Here is a 22,880-nt window from a genome sequence, read left to right as displayed (position 1 = left end):
CAAGCGGTGCAATGCATCGACGGCGGCATATGCACGCACTACTTCCCCCACGGCCTCGGCGGTATTGGCGGCCCGGCTCCCTTGCTCCCCTGGAAGGCTCCGCGCGTTGATGCAGTACTGTTCTAGTACTGCCGGGTGCGCACAGCGAGACAACGAATTCCTCGTTGAAGTCTGCTTGGGAGGGTGGCTATGGAAGCGCCACGTTGAAGACAAGACGCCGAGTGGGATTGAATCGACCCCGCATCTCCACCAACCGCCGGGACCATGCAATCGTCCTCCATTCGGCATGCGAAGAGGGGGTGCGTGGGACAGGTACGCCGGGAATTCGTCCGGGCTGTCATCAACGCCGTCCCTGTTCCTGCCAGTGTTGAGACGTCGCGTCTCGTTTCGCGCCAGGTCAGCAAGCTCATCTTCTCCTCTCCTTTCCGTTCCTTTCCTTTGACGCTTTTCTCGGCTAAAGCAGAGGAGGCGGTACATCCGGACGTCGCGTCCGAACCGCGCCGCCAAGCCAGGAGGGAATGGATGGCGAACCTCTCGGCCGTCAGGCGTGGTGGCGAGAAACGGGGGTCGATGTGTCGTCTAGATACTCGTCTTCCTCTCCATTGCTACCTCGAGATCGTATCCAGCAACTTGGTCCGCGATGAACAAGGCCCTCGACCAAGGCGTTATTCGGCTCCCAAAAGCGACTGTCTACTCGTTCAAAGAGAGCCCCTTGAACCTTCTTGATATCCCGGGGAGCAGGCGGTTATGGGGCAGATCGGGCACGGCAGAGTGTTTTCCAACTGCCCCGTGGGCCGAGTCCCGGTACTAGTTCTACTAGTACTGCTACAGCTCTGGCCACCGATCCTCGAATGACGCGCAGCTAACGGGATGGTCGCGGTCGGCGAACTGGGCTTTTGCCGGACCCCGACGGCTCTCCTGCCGTGGTGGAGCTCGATTTAGGCTCGCTCGGGTTCTGCCGCCGCGATCAGGGCAAAGTCGGACGTCGCGTCCGAATCTAAATCTGCGGTTCATCCCGAGGCGGATATCGACCCATGAGTAATCTTCCGTTTCTAGTGTCCAAGCTTTCACGAGGTGTGCTTGTACAACATCGTCTGATACTCTTGCAGAGAATACACACAGAGTGGTTTGTCACCGTTCGGGAGAGTAATTGAGTCGCTCTGCCGGACAACCTTTAGCCCTCTTTCCAGACACTTCCTGCTCTTCACTGCAGAGATCACATGGGTTGTATCTGCTCGTTCGAACATTTGTAGCAGGAGGCAGCTCGCCAATCCTCATGCCGGCAATAGCGAGCGCCTTCATCTTCACCGGGCTGTGGGTGTTGGTCAGTTAGCTATTTACTCTCCCTGGTGTTGCGACCCGGGCAAACATACCAATCGGAATAAATGAGACACATCATGACGCTCGCCGCTTCGATCCCAGCGCAATTCGGACGTCGCGTCCGAATCTCACTTGCCCCCAGACGGTCGGGTCTGGTGCGTCGGCAAATTAGTCACCCCAGCAAAGCCGTAGGGTTGGTACCATCTTGACCGTCCTGGGTGTGATCAAGGACAGCCGGGACAGACCTTGTAATACCTATCACCGGCTGTCCCTCTGCATCCGCGCCGAGCGCACCGGATACGAGATCAATAAGGCAGCCGGCTATGAGAATGAAGGCCAGGCGCAATCCGGACGTCGCGTCCGTATCTTTTTCTCATTTCCACCAGACGGGTCTGGTCTGGGGTTAGCACGTTTGGCGTTGCGGCCTTCTTCCTGGCCTGGTATACCCCAGGCTGGCTGGGAGATCCTCTCGGAGCCAGGCTGTGGACTGGGTTCTCTGTTGGTCAGTGGACCCAAGACCAAACTCCCATAACTGTCCAAGAGATGAAATGCCCTCCCTAAGACGGTCTGTCATCTCGTCAAGCAGCCACGCCGGCGTTCGTGATAGTGCACTTTCCACGCCAGGTCCCCAGACTGACATAGTATGGCGCCGGGTCGTCGTAAGAGAAACCCGCAGTTCCTACATCTGAGCACCACCAATCTTGACTGGCCCGATTGAGACGAACATAGGAATGGACTGAGACCGGAGCAGGAGCCTATGCTCCAAGGCCGCGCCTGTAAGAAGAACAGGAGTTAGCTTTCTCTCACGGGCTTGCGATGCAGTATGGGGACATACATACCCCAACCAACGACTCAAAGCATTGCGCGCCGTCCGAGGTAATAGTTAGCGCGGGCGTGGACATTGCCTGTTCGTACCGCTGGCTGTGGAAGACCTACCGCATGGAGCTCGTCGCGAACTCTTTACCACGGAATCCCGCAATTGTCCCAATTTGAGATCGACCGATTTTGCTTGGGCCCGGTCGAGACGACGACGACGACATAGGAGCCTATGCTCAAGGGCTGCTCCTAGTAACGACTCGACGGCGCGACCTCTGACGCAACAGCGTTGGCGCGCGAGTCGACCTTGTCTGTCCGCACCCCTGGACCCGGGAGACGACTTCCGTACCGAGCTCGTCGCGAGCTCTTTCCCACGGAAACCCCAGTCTGTCGTGAATGCGGCTTTGGACCTCGTCATCTCGGGTCAGTCCAAACTCCCATAACTTCGGTCTTCGGGCCGTCGGGCAACGTCGCATCCTTATCCTCATCAAGGCGTCGTCGATGATAGATGCTGGTGTAGACCCCGAACGTCGCGTCCGGGGTTTCCCACCAAGGTCGTCTGCCGCCAGACGATCAGGTCTGGGACTTATGTCCAAGTCACGGACGCCGTCCGTGTCTCTCCTAGGAACTGAGGTCCGGTACTCGGACCGATTATCGTCGGGATTCTTGTCGACGATCCTCTTCCGTTCTACGGGGTGGTCGGATAGGGGGGCTTGGTGCGACTGAAAATATCAACGCCAAAGCCACCATGTGGGATGACAGAAGTCGGGGTCCGTAATTCCACGAGTCTTCATAGGGACGGCCTATGCCGGGGTTGTGTCTGTCTGGTCTTCCAACTGGTTGAGAATGGAGGAACACGAAGTCGCGCCGTATGGGCCGGGGTCAGCGGCTCGCTGCCTTCTACCGCCAGACGGTCGGGTCTGGGAGTGTTGCATCAAGGCCGTGGACGGGTACACAAACCGAACGGGTAGGATGTTCATAAGGCTTTTCGATCGTCAGTAGAGGTGCCTCCAACAGTCCATTGAACTGTATACACACTCTCTCCGCCTTCATATGCGCTGCATGGCTGTCTTGGTCGGGTATTCAACCTTCCATCTGGATCTGGCCCCAGGACTCCACGTTAGGGCGAGCGCCGTATAGACTCGAGAGTCGTGCAACGTTGCTGATGCCAAAGAAGGCGAGCTCGCCTAGGTTCTGTCGCTTGTACCGGCCCTTGATCCTTCGAGGTCTCCACAACACGTTCCCGCGTCCTTTTCGAACATGCCCTAGTTCTCGATTGGGTTCACGGTCGCGTCTTCGACGCACTCTTGCTCAGAGGCTTCGTCCTCGTCCTAGTCCGTGGTTGTAAATGGCGGCCACTGCGCTCTGACGTGGTGGTCCCCGACGTCCGGTGAGGTGGTCATGTCTGTGCGGCCGGCCAGTCGTTTCCAAGGCAAACCCACGCCGTCCATCGCGAGAGCGGATCCTACCCGGCCAACGGCTTTCTGCCGTAGGAGATGGGCCCTCCGTTCGTGGAGCGCTGCTCGGGACCGGCGTCCGACAAGGTTCACGATGTCGGGAGATCAAAGCTGGGTTGGAGCCGTCTTTTCAGAGATACATTGGGCCGCCCGGGTCCCAAATGCATCGCTGGCGGCAACCTCGTCGCGAGGTTGTTGTTGAAGCCCTGTGTGGTCCGGACGTCGCGTCCGAACCTGCTCCGTTCTTTCGCTAACGCCAGCCAATTTAGCAGCAAGGTCCATTAGCTAATGTCCCGACATCGTAGTCGGTCGGGTCTGGGGAACTGTGTCGAGAGGTCCTCCCGAGCAATCATGTCCCAGCTTCTGCCGGGATTTTATGGACCGCAAAAGGAAGGACTCGGACACTCGCTGGCGGATGAGCAGTCCGTGGCCGCCGCGTCAAACCTCCTTGCACTCTCCCATGCAGAGAAACGGATGCGAATTGTCTTCGCCCGGGGCCCGGTACTAATCCGGGTCGTGTCCCAATACCCGTCGGGGGCGTTGCGGAACATGAAGGGTTAGAGGCGGTGCGCCACCGGCCTGACGATATGCGCTATGCTGTATTGCTAAAGAGCTGATCACCAGCACGAGTTCCGAAGAACAGCCACAAAGGCATCGCATCATCCTCCTCGTCGCGAGGTTGCTGTATGAAGATCTTTTGGAATTCGGACGTCGCGTCCGAGATGGTTATGTAGCCTAGCCTCGCATTTGCGAGTGGCGTAGGCCAATGAGGAGCTTCTCAAGAGCGTCCCGGCTCAGTTGCTTGATGTCATCACGGACATGTGTATTTTGCCACCGGACAGTCGAGTCTGTGGCGAGTGAATGGCCAAGAGACGGGCTAGCTGAGTTTGGATCCATCGAGGTAAGGTACGGGCGTCATCGGCCACTCAGGCCCTGGTTTGTGCGTGGGTACCAGAGGACTACCGGCCCGGAGATCAAACTCCCAGAGGACGGCTGCGGCTACGGCTTGCTGAATGTCGGTGCCAGTTGCCATAATACCTTGCTCGCCCGTAACTTCGGTCACGTCTCCCGCCACGTGCGGGGCGATGTTCGTCTTCGGAATTATCCCTTCTCGAGCGGTGGGGGTATGAAGAGGTAGAATCTTCATCTTTGCGGCGACCTCCTTCTGAAGAGCGTTGAGGTGGGACAGGCGGGTCTCGGGGACTGCGAATACGCTCTCTCGCTCGTTCACGGTGCCTCGGGTACAAAGTTTCCTCCCTGGCGCAATGGGGGCGTGGAATATTGCTTCTAGGGCGCCAGGTGTCGGCCTCCTCCCTTGGACCATCTCTCGGCATGTCTCGCGGGCGCCGCGGGCCGTTAGGTGCACCACCAGGTTCTCACACAAGTGACAGCCCTCTCACCCCTTAGCGACATGTCGTTGTTGGGTGTCCCAAGTCGCAGAGCATGGCCGGGCGTGACAGCCTGGGCGGTATGGCCATTCTTTTCCTGGCCTCTCTGCACGGGAGACCGAGGGGCTCCATGGGACCGAGAAGGCGAAGAGTTGACGTCGTGTCGCCCTCCATTTTCGCCTACGCCATGGAACAAGACGGGAAAGAGAGAAACATAGGATCCAAGTACCTCGGCGCGGACCAAGGCAGGACACGTTGACCCAGGTCTTTCATTTACCGTTTAGCCCCATCCTGCACGGGCGAGTCGTCGTTGGGTGGTTCGTTTCTCAGCACCGATGCCGTACGGGCTGCCTCCGCTGGAGGACGACGGGCATCGTGCGATGAATGGGTTACTGACCCAATCCAGGGGGAGATTAGTATCTTTAACCTTCCCATACCCCCTTTCTGGCCGTGTCGTTCTGATCACCCTTCAAAATATACTTGTTTGAAGATTGTCTCGTCTTCGGCCTTCCATTCTTGGAAACGGGATCAGGCGGTTCTTGCTCCTCACTGCAGTGACTTGGTCAGCGGGAGATACCGCCGAGTCGTGTGATGCTGGTCGGCGCGATTCTGGTCGGCGCGGGCCGTTTGCGCCGAGTCATTCCTGCTGCGTCTGCCGTGACGTTGGCGCTGGCCTGGTAGGGTGCCGGGCCGAGTCCCTCACGGAGTACGGCTTCTGGTCGGCAGAGGCCTGAGTCATTAGCCTCGCGGGCCGAGAATATGTCGAGGCAAAAGCTCACGTAGGCCTGACCTTTGCCTTCATCCTGCCCGATGCATCTGGAACGGCGCTGTCGGGTGGCGCTCTCGCTTGCTGTGCGCTTCGTCTCCAATGCCTGCCCGAGGGTCGCCCTCGAGCATCTATATGGCGAGCCGGGATCGGCGGCGTCAGTGCCGTGGCCGAAGACCCGGTCGAAATCGAACGTCTGGGCTGGTTTCTTGGCTGCCACCACCTGCAAGCGGTGGCTGTCGAGTTGGGTGACTTCGGGGCTGCCGTCTTCCCGCCTCTCGACGGGGATGGATGGGCGTCGGCCGGCGGTGGATGCGCACCACGACCTGGATCCTGGAGGTGGCCTCGGCCACTTCGAGCCGCGCCGACAGTGCTAGGTAGTATTGCAAGCGCTCATGGATGGTGGAGAGAAAGGGAAGAGGACACCGCAGCATCGAAGCCGCTTAGCGACAGGAGACCCAGCTGCTCCCGAGGCGAAAGGTACTCGAACTCGTCGCGAGTTGAGTTTGCCGAAAGAGAGGGAAGGGGAGGGACGGTTGCGAATAGGGATTCCACTGTTCTCGCGCCGCCAACTGGAGTAGCTGGCTTCGCGGTTGACTCCACGGGCCTCGTCCATACCACCGGCACCGGCGCCAGGCTTAGGACCTCCTCCATCCACTTCGTCGCCTTGTCGCGAGACTTCGAACCGGCTCAAGGCCAGGAGGGAGACCCAGCTTCTGCCGCGGGGTGAGGCGCTCCGATCTGTCTCGAGAACGATGAGTAGGTAGGTACCGTCCCATTCTTCGGCATCACTTCCTCTCATCGCTTATGCGCAGCTTGTGAGATCTGGCTAGAGTGCTTTGTTGCGACTGGCGAGCAAGGCCGTTTCCTGTCGGTCCTGGAAGTCGGGTATGGCATCAGGCGAAGTGGGTACGCCGGCATCGAGGAGGAGCAGCTCTTCGGCACCACTCCGTCATTTGTTTTTCGCTCCAGGTCCCGTAATCCTCATTACGGTTCTCAGCGAATGGTAGCCCCGGAACACAATAGTCATTGCGCTCTCTACCCACAGACCGCGAGATTTCCCGAATGATGTCGGTTCCCATGCCCGGTCCAAGCCCGGAAGAGGAGGCATTATAGAACCAAGGGGTACGAATGAAGCCCCTCGGTGTGCGTGTTTTATTGCCCCCTCTTCCTCCGACGGGCTCTCCTCCCGCGGATATTTCGCAACCACTTTGGGAACCTTGACGATGGACCATCGGCTGCGCTTTTTCCCCCTGGAAGCTGCTGCGCTCGACCTTGTCGAACTTCTTTCGATCGAAAGCGTGCGTCCTTGGGAGACTGGAGAAGTACGTCCTCAATCTCCCGGTAGACGACTTGTGAAGTGGATGCTTGGACCAAGAGTCTAGCAAGTCTGACCTTGGCCTTGTTGGCCTCCCATCTCTTGAACGCAACCTGAAGGTTGAACCAGGATCTTGGCCCGCCGCATCGAAGGAGGAGGGGGATCAAAAGCCAAGGGGTGTGAGTTATGCCCCTCGGTCAGCGTGTGATCTCTCGTCCGGTCGCATCATGACGTTGGGTTCGGCATGAAGGAGAGCGTAGGAACCCCAAGAAGCTCGGAGACTGGTGGACCAGCGAGCGGATGGAAGCCCCGTCACATAATGGTCATTAGTATTGTTGCCCTTATCAGCTGCGCCGCGCTCGCTAATTTGGCATTTGTCCTCGGAGAGCTGAGTGTTCCGCGCGTAGGCTGTCGGCCTGCAATTCCATTCCCAGCCTTCCGTCTCTCTCGTTGCGGGTGGTGTGGGCCACACGATCCAGGCGACGTGCTGTGCAGTTGTGCAGCGATGGTTTCTCTTCCCCAGACCGAGACTGAGAAGGAGGAGGAGGAGGATCCAAAGCCAGGGGGTGCGAGTTAAGCCCCTTGGTGTGCGTACGATCGATCCCTGGTCCGGCCTTTGACGACAATTTCGCCCACTCGGTCTGCGAGCCGATCCCAATTGGTCTGGTGATTACGTCTGGTCAGCACTTCTACTACAGGCTGTGGGTGGAATATGAAGGAACTTACCACGTAATCTGCAGCGGCGCCGCAAAGCAGCCGATTATGCAGCTTCTCGACCGCCGCCGCCCCAGACGTACGTTGGCGTGAGGCCCCGCGCAAGCAGGTCGCTTGTGCTCTGACGGCACAAACCACGAGTGTACGCAGAGCGATGCTCGCTCATCAGGGGGGAAGGGGGCTCCTTCGGTGATGAGTCGGAGGCTTTGAAGACTGCAGCGGTTCCACCGTGCCCCCCATCTGTGGGAGCCCACTGCTCGAGGTCGCCTCGCAGCGGATCTTGTAGATCCGACAAGCCGGCCGGTAGCACCAGGTCACCTGGTACATGAAATGTACCTCTCGACTTGGCAGTGGCCTGTTGTTTTGGCGTTGGCGGCAGCAGCGGTCGTCCTGTATCGACTTCCTTTGCCCCTCCCGCACACTTCGGACCAGGTGGTCGTCATCTGGTCCATCCGCGCGAAGCCGCCCCGAGAGCCTCGCGCTGCGCTGCGCCAACTGCCTTATTGTCGGCGGCCTGGTTCCGGCGACGACGACTGCGACTGTCTCAGTCTCTCCCGTTATTCGGGCTCGCGGTGCTGCCAGGCGTCGAGCCACACGCGCGTCATCCCGTCATATGTACCAGGCGTCCGGGGCCGGGGCGGAGACCTCCGGAACGTGGCCGCCAGACGTAACAGGCTTCCACTGTTTTGGAAGTCATCTAAAGGCGCGCAGTCGGCGGAAGGCGAGGCTTTCCCCCTCTAGCGGGTCGGCTATCTCGTCTGCGTCCCAATAGTCATTGGGCGGCACAGCAGACAGATTGATGGTGTCCTCGTCCAGCATTGCCTTGGCGACCGACCCACCCGTGTCTGCGGAGGGGTCTCCAGAGGGACATCTCAGTGCTGTTCTAGCACGAATAGAGGGTTTTCCCGCACCTCCACGTGAATCGGGACTTTGTTTCGCTCGAGCAGGTTTCTCCTGCATCGTGTCGTAGTCCCAGCCGATTCCCTGAAGTGGCATGTGATCATCACTTTCGGGTAGAAGCGGGAGAGATGGTAAGTTTGAAAGAAAAAAGGAAAGAAGTTGTGTTGTGAAGTTGGTGTTGTATATATAAAAGTCAGTTGGGTTTGCCCGAGATTCTGCTCGAGATCTCCTTCTCCTTCTCCTGCTTTTCGACTCGTGTGATGGAAGCGGAGAAACTGCACCTCTTAGTGTTATGACGGCCCCAGGTTAAAATCCCACAAGACCGCAGCCTCCATGACTTGGCTGAGTGAAATCGTTTCCTCACGTAAAGCGTTATCATCTCATGTCTCCGTGTTTATTTCACTGGGGCAAAAATGGAGGGCCAGCGCGCGCGCTTGGTCGTCCGAGAAGATGATCCCGGAGATGCGGTGGCGCACGAAGAGTCCCGCTGGAAGCTCCAGGTGTTCACTCATAGGGGGTGTAATCACCGACACAAGTCCAAGGGTCTCAGCGATCTCAGGATTCTCAGGGAGGGTCGAAAATGACGATGGTCGAGCTGTACTTGCAAGTCTCCGGTTTCGACTGCCAAGTTCCAGTTGAGGTGCTTGAAGATAATAGTGGATCTGGACGCGGGAGAAGCCACAGGCGGCGCCAGCAGCATTGCGAACAGCCACCTTGGCGTCTAGCTCAGGAATCACAAGGCTACTACGAGGGTGCTGGGTCGAGCGACGGCAAATTCGCCTTGATCCAGTGATGGCTCGGTGACCTTGGCCTCCCTGGCCTGAACCTTACACCTTCCTGCTCGTCCTCGACAGGGGGGTTCTCCTTGGGGACCACGTAGTGGTTGGCCTCCCCTTCGTGATGAGGTCTGAGAGGTCCTCTCCGAAATCATTGTTCAGCTGGGCTTCGGCTGCCTGGTGTCGCCTCCGAGTAGCTCGGTCGCTACGGCGTTTAGACCCATGGGACCAGAATAGATCTCCTTGCACATATAGCAAGCACTCCATCCCCATGATGGCCCGTCCCTGGGGGGCGTGCTTATATCCCCCCATGCGCGGCCACCTGGACTCGTGCTATTCGGAAGCTGGCAATCCTCCCATCCGTCCCAGCACGGCGGGCTTCATGGTCATGAAGCTTACTTAGTATTCGGGGTGTTGACGCACCCCGACTGATGCCGGGGTGTCGAGGGTGTAGCCTGTGACTGTGATGCCGTAGACCGCTTTGAGGTCGTAAGCCACTTGGTTAAGCCTGTCTGTCGACCCGCCATCGAGCCCTGGCTTGACTGGCGTTGGCCCGATACCGAAGGAATGAACTGGTCCGACGGCTCGACTGGCCATCAGTCCGCTTCTGTCCGGACATCATGCTGGTGAGCCCCTGAAATGCTACCAGTACTTCGGTTCTTGGGTTGGATGTTATGAGCGAATGAAGCCCTGTCAGCCTGATGATAGAGCCGAGGAGATGATGGCGAAGTCGAGTGGGGGTAGATAGCCAAACACCACTAGCACTGCACAAACTACCGATGCTTATCCAAGGAAAGGCTTCTGTGTGCGCCTTCCACCGCCTAGTGTCCAATGGGCGGTTAATAGGGGCTTGGGGACCGACTGTATCCGACAGGATCCCCGTCTTCCTTGAGATGACGCCATTCGAGCCGATGCTCCAGGGCCAGCCGAAGCAGATGAAGTGGTCGGACCACCAGGCGCTGGTGGGCGAAGGCAATGTATTTGTGCTGCTCCACTTCCCAGAGCTCTGCAACCAAGCAATGTCTGTTGTCCGACCTCGCGCTCCTCGTTCCAACGGGACTCGGCGCTGCCGTGCTCGGGCGTCGTCGACCATCTCGCTCTTATCCGGGCAACGAATCAACATTGATGGGTGGAGGGATTGCAAGCAGACACTGAGTACCTCTTCCCCGAGAGCGTCCCTCCGACATCATGGCCACGCCAGTTACGTATGGGGCCGCCGCAGGAAATCAACTGCAGCAAGAGCTCCGCATACGCCGTATGCTCGCAGCAGGGGAATCGACTCTCTGATCGTGTGCGTACGCGGACCATCGTACCGCTCGATGGTCCTCGCGTCCCTTATAGATCAACGTGACTCGAAGACTTCGCTGCCGGTTCTCCTCCTAGCTCCGTCAGGGATCTGAGGCTTTCGCCGGCTTTACGCTTCATGGCGACAATAGGGGCGTACAAGCTCCCGGAAGAACCGGACGTCGGGTCCGTGTTATGTATGGCAAGAGGTCCATGTGGACACTCTTACTGTCTTCCTTCTTGCTGTCTCTCACGACCTGCCAGCCCCTGAATCGTGTCTTGGCGAGTAGGAGACTTTACTTCCCCGCCGGGCTCCAGAGAGGAAACAGGCTACCCCTCGCTTCCGTTTCGAGCCCTGGCGGAGTGATTTTGGCTCTCGAGGCACATTTCTTTGCTCGAGTGTGGGAGGGATGATGCTGCGCCTGAGTCATCTCGCCCATCTGGGGTGGTGTCCACACCCCCCTGGCAAAGTGGCTGTAGTACTGGGTGTTCGGCAACGAGTGCATTCTCGCGGCGGTAGGTGGCAGTGCAATAGTCCCGAAACGTAAAGCCGGTTGTGGTCGTGTGTTGGGTGAGTCGGAGCGCTGCGAGAGTACGTCAGACCACTTATCCCGAAATTCCCTTATCAGGTTCACGAGCTTGTTCTTGCTCTCATGGCTAGCACCATTGTGGACCGCCATGACGCGCTTGGGGCGTCACCACACTTCCTGTGGAGAGATCGCGCCTCGTCAGTGTCCACGAATCGGCCGGAACCTCATCACGTCGCAGCTGCTCCTTTGGCGGAGAAGTGCATCCTGCTGTGCCGGTGCTCAGTCGTATTCTACGATGTGCTCGCCGGCAGAGACCATGATTTCTTCAGTGGCCGTTGGGAATAGTGCGCGGATGACGAAGGTGTGCGGAGAACGCGCCTCGTCGATGTAGAGCGTCACGAGTGACGATGGGACTTTCACGACTCTGCTCACGCTGGTCTTAGGGAGTCTGCCCTGACCGCGCTTGATGGCAAGTGAAATCGTGGGTCACTCTCAATAGTCATCGAGAGGCCCCGATTTCGAATCCGTTCTCTGCTCTGGCGCAAGAGCAAGTCCACGCGCTGCTGCTCTTCTGCTGCTCTCACGCTGGTAGAGAACATGATAAGAATGCAACCACATCGACAGCTCGGACACGAATACGGGTGCCTAGTGCCCGCAAAGGCGTAGTCTCGTCCCAGACCCATCATCATGTCAGTCACGAATTGGGTGTCTGTCTTGGTATATCCCGCTGCTCGCACAAGGTCGTTCCGCAGCGCTTTGTGCTTTGTGCTGTAATTAGTCGGTAGCATTGTCGCATCGCCAGAACTTCAACTGAGATAACTCGGTCATGAGCTGAGTCTGAACTTGATCATTCGAGTTGTCGAAATGCCATGGAGGAAGGGAAGTGGGTGCCATCGTCAAGCTTTGGGATAACCAGGGGCGTATAAACCTTCCACGCCCCCTTTTCCCCACCCGAACCACCACCCGCACGCAGCTTTCAGCCAATATCGGGCCATGGACGTCTGATACTTAAGCCTAATAGACCCAAGACCCCCTTGAGGTAAGAGCCTCATTAGACTGACACAGTTGGTCTAATGGAAAAACATAGCGCTCGGGCTGTGGATGCCCGTTCCCACAGCCGCCTCATAGACTCAAACCAATTTTTTTTGGCCCGTTCCCATGTTCGAGTCGCGTAATGAGCAGCTTGATTTTGGAGTCTTTTTCTTTTCGTTTTTTTTTTTTTTTTAATTCTTTTTTCGCATCTTGGTGTATCCTGCTCGGGCTCAATAGCTGCCACTTCATGAACCAGGGCATCCATCTGGTTCCTGCCGCATACCTGCTAAGCCGGTCGCGTACGTCGTGCTGCGTAATGGCTTTCTTAGCCTGGGGACAGACACCAGGTGATTCTTACCCTGGTGTTTTGGCCCAGCACTGCAACGAGGACACCCTCCACAACCTGCCGGAATCATCATGATGCCACCTATTGAGTTGAGGGGAACATCCGAGATCGATCCGCTTGTCCTGGGTTATCGGTACGATGCGGTTATGGTGATCCTCTTGGACTGCCTAAACGACCACGACGGGCGTCCCTGTGCCGTCGGCGCTGGTATCTTCCAGGCCGCTCAATCAGCAGACGTTCTTCGAGTGATATCTCGATCTCAAGGTCCAGCCGGCTTTTTCCTGTTGTGTCGATGCCTCTGGACCCAGCTTCCTGGTGGCACATGATGCGACACCATCAGGGACCTCTCCATCGTCATGAAGATGCAGCTGATGCAGGGTTCAATAGGTTCGACGCGAACGCATTCCAGGAAGGGATAAGAGCCTTGCTAGCGGCCGTCGTCTTCCCTTGCCTGGAGGCAAGGCTTGCACACCTTACTGTCTGCTTTTTCTTGGCTCCGCGACTGAGCCAAGAGGGGGTAGGTAGAACCTCGCCTACACCCGGAACAGCGACGTGCAACATGTTCGCCAGCTCTGCGTCGCGCAGGCCGGCCCAGCACCTCCAAGTGACATCCGGGTCTTGCTCACGCGATGCCGGCTCGGGAACATACCCTGCCTTCCGGGGTTCATATGGAACATTCCCGGAACGCCCGAGGCATATGTCGCACGTATGCGTCGTCGTGCGCCAAGGGTGCGCGTACAAGGGGGCGTCCTCGCTGTCGCCCTCCTCGCTTTCCTCCCTCGCGGCCGTCAACGTCCAACACGATCGGCGTGCGCACGTCGTGGTGCATGTAGTGCTGGAACGTCTTCCGGCACAGGACATCTGAGGCAGTCGCGGGTCGAACACACGATGCCGGGTCTGGGCGTCTAGCTCTCGCCATCCGAGGAAGAGACAGGCGGTCTCATGCGACAGCAAGACCAGACATGGTCATGACTGGGGGGTTAGCAGGATCAGCTGCTACCCGGCGGGACCACGGGCCAAGTCGCGCGGCCGACTGACCCCATTCCAGCTTGGGTCCGGAGGAGGCGAGGGTTGCCTTTTGCCACGGCGTCCCTCGAAGGTCGCCTTCGAGTTCTGCGTTGCCCGCTCTGCGGCTGTGGGGGCTCTCTCTCGCTCCGGACTTTCCCACCCATGGCGACGACATTGCAGCCCCTGGCTTGGCCGTATGCAAGCACAACACTGTCCCTGAGGCACCTGAACCTGAAGACTGTCCGCGATATTCCTAGATGCCGTATTGGGTCGTGATTACAGAATCTTCGTACCTCGACTAGTGCCGCCACAGCGTTGGCACGCCTAGCATTGGGGCCTTGTCTGGCGCTCTGCAGGAGTGTTGCTGGTGGTGAAAGGCCCCGCGCGTGGATGCGAGCACGGAGCGTGGTGATATCCTCTCATGGAAATGGCGGGTTCATGCTTCGGGCTCTTCATCGAAGCGGGGAGTGGGTGCGGGCGGTCCTGGCGTCGCGCCATACCGCTGCGTCAAGTACGGACAGATTGAGTGGATGACAGGTCGCGGGCTGAGAAGGGCCCGTCCGGATGGCCGCCTTCCTGGAAGCTATGAAGAGGTCGGCCGGGCACCACGACGGTGGGTCACTTCAGGCTTTTCTTGGCCTCGGTAACATACAAACATCACCGCTCGTGTTGCGGGGTCGGAGGGTTTGCCTTGGCCGGCATGAGAGGAACAATTCCAGAGGAATCCTGTTTAGGAAGGGAACACCCTCGAGCGCTCCCTGGTACGGCGGACCTCGATATCACAACACGCTTGAATCGCCACTTTGATCGCTGCGTGGGCGGGGGACAGAATACGGGGCTGCTCTGGAGGTTTGCGGTTTAACCTGCCCCAAACCATTTCGCCGCTCTCGTCGGTACTCGGGCCGAGGAGGCTACCTGGGGCTTCGAAGCTGGCTTCGTCTTATCTGCGACCTTGCCGCTGTCGCAAACCTCTCCAGTCAGCCGCTTTCACTTCTACCGAGTCGTAAGGTGCTATGATTGCTCGTCGCGAGGATAATAGCAACCTTGGTGGCGAAGGGTTACAGCTGGAGCAGCTGTCGAGCAGTTGGGTCGACATGGGAGTCTCTCTCACTGGTGCCTGCGACCTCGTCATCTTTGGCCATTCGATCGATGCCTAATGCCTTAGAGGCAACATCCATCTTGGTGACCTTCATGTCCCTTCGAGTGACCTCTCGAATACCCCAAGCGTTATGGCTTGTGTAGCGACCTTCTCCCCATCGGTCATCGATAGGGTGGTGCTTGCGGTTCTCCGATCGTCAAAGCCTTGTCCATCTTGGACGTTTGCCCGACATGGTCCGGGTGCCTGCACACTCGGCAGGTACGAGTGTGAGAAATGCAGCTGTCGTCTGCTTTGCGATTGCCGGTGCCCGATGGCGATGGTCCATCCACACGCCCCGTCTTCCGTGACTGTCTGTGTAGTCACGGGGTGTGACGGATTAGTGAGCTTTTCTCGGCGAGGTCGCGTCTAGAGGTATTCTACCTCCATCTCGGTTTCAGAACCGGATTCCCAATCGTCGACCATGTCCACTGGTTGAGGATGAAGGGGGTGAGTATCCCTCCTTCCTCTGGCGCAGCCCAACTTCTGGCCAGGGGTAGATCTGCAGTCTCCAGAGCCAAGAAGAGCATTTTGCTCTTCCGTTGCCAGCTCGGCGCTGGTCACCTCAGGCCGGTATCTCTTTGGGGTGATTTATTCACCCGGCTCATCACAGACCCGACCTCGTTTGCTTTGAGTTGCTCAACGGTGTCATGTCGCATCTTTGCTACCACCTCGGACGATAACGCGCCAACTGCGAGGTGTGAGCGGTCGGGCTCATGCCGCCCCGCCCCGGCGTTTCGGTCACGCTTTGGCGCTGCTGGTCGTGTACTGGTTGTACTCGACTTCGTCCTGGCTGATGGAAACCAGTGGCTTTGATGGCCTCTCGGTGTATTCAACAGATACAGCATGGATCAGCTCAAATTCAGATATGACTGGGTTGCATCCGAGGTTTCTACTCGGGATCGCGTCCGGGGAGGCCCATCAGGGTCTTCTGAAAGGCTCACACTGCGTGGGAAATAGGACTGTCACAGAAACAAAATCGACGGGTTCTGCGCCGCTGTGCTCAGTGTTACTGTCCGAGAGAGGAGATGACCTTGGTTTAATCGCTATCTTATTATGGACGTTGGCTTCGTCTTCATGATGTGGGGTCTTCTAGCCCCCCTCCACCGGCAGTAATTGTCTAGTGCTTCTTGAAACGGGCAGACATCCCACAGCCGGAGGCAGCCTGTGGATCCGTGGGAGTTCCAGCTCAGTAACTGGGTCACGAAGCTGTCGTACGCGTCATCGCACGGCAGCTCGTTCTCTGATTCGAGCAGTAGATGCAAAAGTGTGCAGATGTGGACAAACCCCGGCAGGCTCATGAAATTGGCGCACGGGTATCGCCGTTGCAGCCGTTCGTAGAACCGGGCCGTGGCAGCAAAGTCCTCTTCGGCGTCGATATCCATGAAGTCGGCCATCCTGAAGAACTGCGCATGTCGATATGGTTCATTCCATACGTTGTACCAGAGCGAGTCCTCTGGGGACGACTTGCGCCTCACCTCATGTTGCCATGCGTTCTGCGCCAGAGTAGACTGCGACTTGTCTACGCAAATCCGGAAGTACTCGGAGTCTTCTGGTGACATGTCGCTATTGGCGAAAGCGGTGTTCAGATCCTCCCGGGGTGGGAGAGGAGGATACGAAAGGCCTTGGGCGGAGGACGGAGGAGCGTGGTGGCCCGACTTCATCGGGGTCGCGAAACGATACCAATCCTCGGACAGTACGTCATTGAGACTGACAGTGTAGTCCTGTGCCAGGGAATCAAAGCTCGCCGGCACGAGCTGCCCGTGATTTTCTGGCACGTCGTTCCTTATGCTCACCAGCCGGCGAGATTGTGAACCCGCTCTCGCCATTCCAACCCGGCGGAACCTGGCGGGGCGGATTGATGGCGAGTACAGAGGACGAAAGGGCACGGACAGCCGAAGGGGGCCTCATCTCTCAGCTGCGTCGGGGAGAGTGCCGATCTCGCTACAGGAGACATGAGCGAGGTGAGTTGCCGTCCAGGTCTGCTGGAACGGCGCGCGTAGACGTATGCCGTGGCGGGTGCCGTGACTGAACACGGAATGAGCACTCTCATTACCGACTCAGGCATATCGACCGTCTTGGGAAAGTCTGTGTTGGCAATACTGGTCGTAATTGGCCATTGGGGCATGATGGCGTCTCGCGCGGCTTGGCACACAGCTCCAACGATCTGGTTGGGGGCTCATGGCTATCCCTCTTCACGGAGAGGGTATACCGAGACAGCGCGACTAGCGTTTTGGGTTGCTAATCGTCGGCCAAAGCCCACAGTGCGATGGGTTGGAGGTCGCCTCCGCCATTCGCACACATACCAGAGATACCGTCCGGTGACGCCCAGTGTCCACACGTTCATGGCCCCATCCCATGCCTGGGTTGGCATGGTTGAACTTCCGCAGCAGAGAGTCGACCACGCAGTGACGTCGTCCGCGACCCCAGCCAGTATGCCGTGGGCTGATTTGGGTAGGTCGATGCCCAGCGGCTTGCCTCAAGACTCCCCGAGATCGTCTTGGGGTGAGCGCCCGAGCATGCGCGAGCGGGAGGTCGCCTCCTGCTCCATCGTATGTCGTGCTGGGACTCTGGTGCCATCCTCTGACGAGCCGGGGGTGATGAGACTGCCGCCGTCCCACGCGTCGCGCGCGGTGTCGGAAGAGCGGGGGTCCAGATCTTCTCTAGCTCGTCCGCCTCGTCCGAATCGTCGAGGGCTTCCACCTCGCCATCCCAGACAGTGTTCAACAAGTTTTGCACTGTTTGCAGGCCGCCTGCCCTCGGGCGCCGTTGAAGACCCGTCTCCCACAGTTTATCTATCCGGTACTTTAGGGCTGATTCCACCTTGGACAAGACGAACGCGGAGTAAGCAGGGGGGGTCGTGTTTGGTACAGTACGGTGGCACCTTGTACCCTCGCTCCCGATACCCACCCCTTGGCTTGACCGTGGCACCCCTTCCGGTCAATGTTCAACGGGGTCGAGGGCTACACCGCATTTGCCTGGGGAGAAGCCCTCATGGGCACGCCCGCCAGTGCAAGCCACATTCTCGTAGAATGAGCAGGTGGTGTCACTGGCATAACCACGTTCCCCGGCAGGGCGTTATGCCTCTTGCGGCAAAGTGTGCCCGTGGCTGAAGCGCTTCTCAGAGGTGCCCGTACCTGCGCACCACGGCCGAGTCCAGACCGTAGGCGGGTCGAGTATCTGACCGCCGGAAAAGGCTGGCTACCTACCTTCCGGCTGAAGCGACCCGGCTCTCTGCCGTGCCAGGAGCCAGAGAGCTTCGTCTCTCTTGGTGTCTCTGGTCGAGTTCAGAAATCAGTCAGCTGGCCGTGGTTGGTCGTAGTACCCCCTGTTCTAGGCGATGTCCTGACTGTTCTCTGGTGCGTGCCCAAGTATCTGCGCCATCTCCCTCCCTCGGACGGAGAAAGTACTCCGCCGGGATGAAGTGGTGGTCGTCCTCTTTCCCGGCGGCGGCAAATACCGTCCTCTGGTCCCCAAGTAAAATTAAGCCGGCATGGTTCAAGCTCCTCCAAAGGGGTATGCCAGCGTGGTGGCAGGTCGACTATCTCGATGTCCTCTGCCATTACGGGTGGTATCCGGTGTCTCCTCCGGCGTTTCCTCCGACGCGCGTTGCCCATGTACCTCAATCGCCCAGGTCGCAGATGCGTCGTCGTTGTCACCGTGAGCGGAGTCGGAAGAGTGACTTCGACGTCGTCGTCGGACTCGTCGTGTTTTAGACGGTGTTACCTCTGCCACCGCCATCCCAGAGCGTTCGAGGCAAACTCTAGGACGGTGGGCAAGAGGCAAGGGCTGCTCTACCGGCCAGCAAGTTTGCTGACCGATGCTGGGCCATGTGAGTGCCGGCGCAGCTCCCAATGTCGTTCCAATGGGAGCCGTGAGCCCCAGGGCTGCTGGAAGGGTTGCTGGGCAGGTTACTGGAAGGGCTGTTGGGCAGGCTGCTGCAGAGGCCGCTGTTGCTGACTGGCCGTGGAGCAAGACTTGGGCGTCGTGCCTGTCTTGCTTTACTACGGCATGCCATCGTGCGCGCCGTCCAGTTTGCGATTGGCCAGGTGGATGGATCATGACCCGATGCCGCCATTCTCGTCGTGAGAAGTGTGCGTAGTTCCGTGGTGCGGCGGCGGGGCCAGCGGCAAGGAAGTCGACGAGATTAGTGGCCTGTCAAACGCGAGGATAGCCGCTTCCGCATATTCTCGTAGTGCAGTCTTGGTGTCCTTGGTATCTTCCAGAACACGTTGCGGGTCGCTGGACCTTCTGCTGACGGACGCTCCTCCTTGCGGATATCGGTGCCCTCCTCCAATCCAAGTACTGGAACATCCGGATGGCCTGGGACAGCTTTGCCCATGTCTTCATGGGAGACTGTAGTAGCCTCGGTGGGAGGTATCTCGTCCCATGCGACGTCCTCCCAGGACTCCAAACAAGTGAAGTGGCTTCGGGCGGCACTGGTGGCGTTGACCATGCCACAGCTGTCTGCGAGTGTTACTTCCGGTAAGCACTTCTACAGGGCTGTGGAATGAAGCATGGAGGCGGATGAGCACGTTTAGTCACAGGCTGCTTGAACCTGTCCAGCAGTTGACGAATCTGCGGAGTTCGCTGTCGTTTGAGGGGTTTGGCCGGCATTTAGGGGTCGGACCGCTAGTATCGACATCGACACCCACCACGAGCACTTCCTTCAAGCCAGGACGCGTACACTTCATACCCCTTGGTATTGTAGTGTATGGCGTCCATTTCCCAGAGCTTATCTATCTGGTATTTCAAGGCCGACTCGACCTTAGGCCATGCTATCCTTGAGAACGTGATGGCATGTCTGCCCGGGGCATTCACCAATCATCGTGGTTGCGTCGGAGGAGGAGCCAACGCTCTGTCCATGCCCCGGGTTGGACTCGCGGCCGTGTGGATTCGCCACACTCTGCCTTATGAGTTCTTGTTCCAGGCAGCCCGCATTACTCTCCTGGGCAGTTCGCGCGCTTGGGTTGCGGTGGGCCTCCACCAGCTAACTCGGCGCCGACGTCCTGGGTCCGGTCCAGGTTTCCACTGGACCTTGTTGAGGATCAGGTATTCTCGCTCGGGAGACGCGCAGACTGGGATGCAGTTGGTGCATCTGTTCTCCCAGATGCCGACAACTTCAACTTCAACATCACCACAGGCAATACTGGGGGCATGTTGTCATGTCGTTGGAGTGCATCTCTTCCACTCATCCCTGGCCGCGCGTCGCGCGCGACCGGCCTGCTTCCGGCACCAAGGCCAAATCGAGTGGGAGGAGAGCGCAAACTGGATAGAGGCCCAGTTGGAAGCGAGGGATCATGTGTATCGGTACCCGTGATCTTCACGGTCCTAAAGGAGGTTGCCACAGGCTGCCCTTAGCTATAGGCGCCCGGTAGTCATCTGCGCGAGGGAAGGGGTAGTGTCACTTCGCGCTTCACATGTAGTTCATTCATACGCGGACCCATAACACCCGGGCTCTCATGTTCGCCGCCCGAGGATTCTCCTCGTCTTCGATCCCATCCCACGTGCAGAAGAATGGCAATGGAACGGCGCGTCTGCGAGTACAGTACAAAGGTTGCAGGGGACTTCATCGAGCTCGTCGGCTCGTTTGTAGCAACATTGGAAACAACAGACACAGTAGAGCTCTTGTCGACCAAGCATATATCGGCTTGGTGACAATGACAGAAAGGGTTTGGGAATCATGTTGACGCTCATTAATACACAGATAACATGGTTCGCCCCCATCACGGTGGCGTTCTTCCCCTAGTGACCACGCCAATGGCCGCGGAAGCACGCCAAGTGACAATCAAGAACGACAAGGAAGCAACCAACGATGAGTCAACAGAGTTCGCAGTTATCGTTGGAACATACGCGTACGCGGCGTACATCGAAAGACCTGATTTGGCGTTTGCACTCCCAGTGTAATGTATAGTTCGAGCCTGGTCCGGGAAACCCTTTGTTGCGCACGAGGGCGTCAGCAAGGTCGGCTGTATCGAGCGTGTCCTTGTCGGTCAAATGCGGTCCCGGCGTAATACAGCCATGGTCCTCGTGGCTGTCGTCTTTGGCAACGATTGTCATCCTCGCTCGAGGTCTGGGAAGCCGCCAGTGTCTACTGGGCCCTGATAAACGGGTATCCCGCCTTCCACTTCTCCGCACGGAGAAGGATGGCCTTGGCCAAAGTCCCGTGTTCCTATGTTTGGGTCCGTCTAGTACGGGCGAGTTGCGAGGTCGTCTCTTAAATATTCGCCCCATGCTGAGTGAGGACTGTTGCTGCTAGAGTGTGGTGGCTCCCCACCACTGTTTACTTGAAGAGAAGCCCAAGTCCGCTGGTTGGTGGCGCTTGTCAATCCGTCGTGGAGGCCGATCTTTGCGGATCGCCTCTTCCCAAATCAGTAACCGTGACTCCGCCGGGAGTTCGCCGAATCTGACCCACGTCCAGTCCCGTCGCGGGACCGGGGTAACCCTAGTATCTTCTAGGCGTGCAAAAGATCCGGGTCCGTCTTCCGACATAAACACCGTCGATTGTGCCGAACCGTGTGTCTCGTCACCGGCTGGATCTTACCGGGTTCGGGATCCTGGCCGGGACGACCCTTTCCCGCAGCGACTGTTCTCCTGGATACCTTGCGTCAGTGTCCTTGCTAGGTCGGAACTCGTAAGAAGTCTCGGTCTTCCGGAGAGCCGCTCCTGAAACCGTCCTTCGCCTTTGCCAATTCCTCGTCGAGAGGTTCTATCCAAAGCAGAGACGCCGGGAACAGCGCGTCGGAATCGTTGAGGTTGAGCACGGCAATATAGTGTATTGCCGCCCGGCCAGATACCAACGCGTGAGGATGCGCAGTCTCCGCCTCCAGGTGAGAGGATCTGCAGGTCGCTCCCTCGACGGGTCGCTCGATTGTCCCAGGTCGCCTTGGACACAACGTGGTCAGCGGAAGGGCCGCGGAACCGACTCGTCAGTACATCGCAGCTCCACCGACATAAACGTGCCGGCTCGAGGTGGGACGGTTCGCCGGTGTCGATGCTCCTGCCGCTTCTCCTTGTGCCTCTTTTTCTTTTCTCTGCGCTTTGGTTTCTTCCCTCCCTGTGCGTGCTCTCCGCCCTTGAGAGCATCCCATTCCGCCATGGCTTGGCCCAATCTGGCCTGGACAGGCGCCGCAGTCTCCCAGGTCTGGATCGGACCCCTCGCCCACTCGCCATTGGAACAGCTGTCTGCTTCCGGGTCTCGTCCCGGGGTGCGTGGTCAGTACCCACGAGGTCCTGCCAAGCTTGCAGCCGCGGTATGTGAATTCCCGGTAGAATGCCACCCCATTCACGACGGTAAGTCTTGCCAACCCTTGAAGAGGTCGAGCTCGGTCTCACGCCCCCACGGGATACCGTCGCGGTATCCTGGTGCCGGCTCCCGTCCCAACTTTTGTTCGGGCGCAGGCCTTGCTTCGCATTCTTATCACGTCCGGGAGCGCGAGACGTAATACGATTGCATTATCGCTCGCGCCGGTGCCGCGATCCCGCTCCTCGTACCTATGGCGTCGTCCAGGTGGTACGTGCGTGACAGCGGCCGTCCCGAGCCCAAGGAGGTCTGCTCCTAGGCTTTGCGGGACGTGTATGTGGGAGCCAGCAGTCGACAAGCCCCTAAGTCGTCCCGGAGCGAGCCTTCTCCCTTGGCGGGCGATTTTCCTGGGCTGCCGAGGGGTCGATGGTCCAGACTGTTGCTGGGGTGTCGTGGTCTGGATGAGCTCTAGGACTGCCAGCTCTTCGGCCATGATGACCCTTGATGCGAGGAGGTAGCACCTCGCGCGGAATCATGGGGATGAAAACCTTGTACATGTCCTGGCCGCTGGGAGCCTGGTACCGAGACATCATGCTGGTGCTTTCCAGGGCGGGATCTCGCTGGTCTGCTTGAGGCACATACAGCCGACAGTAGGAGAAAGCCAGGTCGAGTCAAGACGCAGTCGCAGGGGGTTCCACCCCACGACGTGCCCAGTGGAAGTCGATCTGTGTAGGGTTCATTAGTCGGTGTTCATAAGTAAATAAAGGTCAGCCTGTTTCTCTTACCTGGACTTCTTGATGATCCATGGACCTTCTGATCACTTCCGTCTCGTCGTGAGCCCGGGGTG

At 58.4% G+C, this 22,880-nt stretch overlaps 10 protein-coding genes across 10 annotated transcripts; 6 read left to right on the top strand and 4 right to left on the bottom strand.

The window, feature by feature from the left end:
* Positions 1-3,944: 3,944 nt before the first annotated feature.
* PG985_016007 (uncharacterized protein) lies at positions 3,945-4,154 on the top strand (the record flags this gene model as incomplete). Its single annotated transcript, XM_066835773.1, has 1 exon — positions 3,945-4,154. The coding sequence occupies one exon, from the start codon at positions 3,945-3,947 to the stop codon at positions 4,152-4,154; it is 210 nt and encodes a 69-aa protein (XP_066676976.1).
* Positions 4,155-4,470: 316 nt separating this feature from the next.
* On the bottom strand, positions 4,471-4,917 carry PG985_016006 (uncharacterized protein; the record flags this gene model as incomplete). The annotated part of the gene is made up of 1 exon (XM_066835772.1): positions 4,471-4,917. The coding sequence occupies one exon, from the start codon at positions 4,915-4,917 to the stop codon at positions 4,471-4,473; it is 447 nt and encodes a 148-aa protein (XP_066676975.1).
* Positions 4,918-5,036: 119 nt separating this feature from the next.
* On the top strand, positions 5,037-5,240 carry PG985_016005 (uncharacterized protein; the record flags this gene model as incomplete). The annotated part of the gene is made up of 1 exon (XM_066835771.1): positions 5,037-5,240. One exon carries the CDS (start codon positions 5,037-5,039, stop codon positions 5,238-5,240), a length of 204 nt encoding a protein of 67 aa, XP_066676974.1.
* Positions 5,241-5,572: 332 nt separating this feature from the next.
* PG985_016004 (uncharacterized protein) lies at positions 5,573-6,477 on the top strand (the record flags this gene model as incomplete). The annotated part of the gene is made up of 2 exons (XM_066835770.1): positions 5,573-5,658; positions 5,724-6,477. 2 exons carry the CDS (start codon positions 5,573-5,575, stop codon positions 6,475-6,477), a joined length of 840 nt encoding a protein of 279 aa, XP_066676973.1.
* Positions 6,478-8,109: 1,632 nt separating this feature from the next.
* On the top strand, positions 8,110-8,520 carry PG985_016003 (uncharacterized protein; the record flags this gene model as incomplete). The annotated part of the gene is made up of 1 exon (XM_066835769.1): positions 8,110-8,520. The coding sequence occupies one exon, from the start codon at positions 8,110-8,112 to the stop codon at positions 8,518-8,520; it is 411 nt and encodes a 136-aa protein (XP_066676972.1).
* Positions 8,521-13,206: 4,686 nt separating this feature from the next.
* PG985_016002 (uncharacterized protein) lies at positions 13,207-13,512 on the top strand (the record flags this gene model as incomplete). Its single annotated transcript, XM_066835768.1, has 1 exon — positions 13,207-13,512. The coding sequence occupies one exon, from the start codon at positions 13,207-13,209 to the stop codon at positions 13,510-13,512; it is 306 nt and encodes a 101-aa protein (XP_066676971.1).
* Positions 13,513-15,836: 2,324 nt separating this feature from the next.
* On the bottom strand, positions 15,837-16,619 carry PG985_016001 (uncharacterized protein; the record flags this gene model as incomplete). The annotated part of the gene is made up of 1 exon (XM_066835767.1): positions 15,837-16,619. One exon carries the CDS (start codon positions 16,617-16,619, stop codon positions 15,837-15,839), a length of 783 nt encoding a protein of 260 aa, XP_066676970.1.
* A 2,318-nt stretch (positions 16,620-18,937) lies between these two features.
* On the bottom strand, positions 18,938-19,246 carry PG985_016000 (uncharacterized protein; the record flags this gene model as incomplete). The annotated part of the gene is made up of 1 exon (XM_066835766.1): positions 18,938-19,246. The coding sequence occupies one exon, from the start codon at positions 19,244-19,246 to the stop codon at positions 18,938-18,940; it is 309 nt and encodes a 102-aa protein (XP_066676969.1).
* A 2,641-nt stretch (positions 19,247-21,887) lies between these two features.
* PG985_015999 (uncharacterized protein) lies at positions 21,888-22,235 on the top strand (the record flags this gene model as incomplete). Its single annotated transcript, XM_066835765.1, has 2 exons — positions 21,888-22,043; positions 22,107-22,235. 2 exons carry the CDS (start codon positions 21,888-21,890, stop codon positions 22,233-22,235), a joined length of 285 nt encoding a protein of 94 aa, XP_066676968.1.
* Positions 22,236-22,395: 160 nt separating this feature from the next.
* On the bottom strand, positions 22,396-22,626 carry PG985_015998 (uncharacterized protein; the record flags this gene model as incomplete). The annotated part of the gene is made up of 1 exon (XM_066835764.1): positions 22,396-22,626. The coding sequence occupies one exon, from the start codon at positions 22,624-22,626 to the stop codon at positions 22,396-22,398; it is 231 nt and encodes a 76-aa protein (XP_066676967.1).
* Between the last annotated feature and the right edge of the window lie 254 nt (positions 22,627-22,880).

Source organism: Apiospora marii, assembly GCF_038362585.1.
Source record: "Apiospora marii strain CBS 49790 chromosome Unknown utg000013l_segment0_segment0, whole genome shotgun sequence".
Lineage (NCBI taxonomy): Eukaryota > Fungi > Ascomycota > Sordariomycetes > Amphisphaeriales > Apiosporaceae > Apiospora > Apiospora marii.
This window is presented reverse-complemented; position numbering and strand designations above follow the sequence as displayed.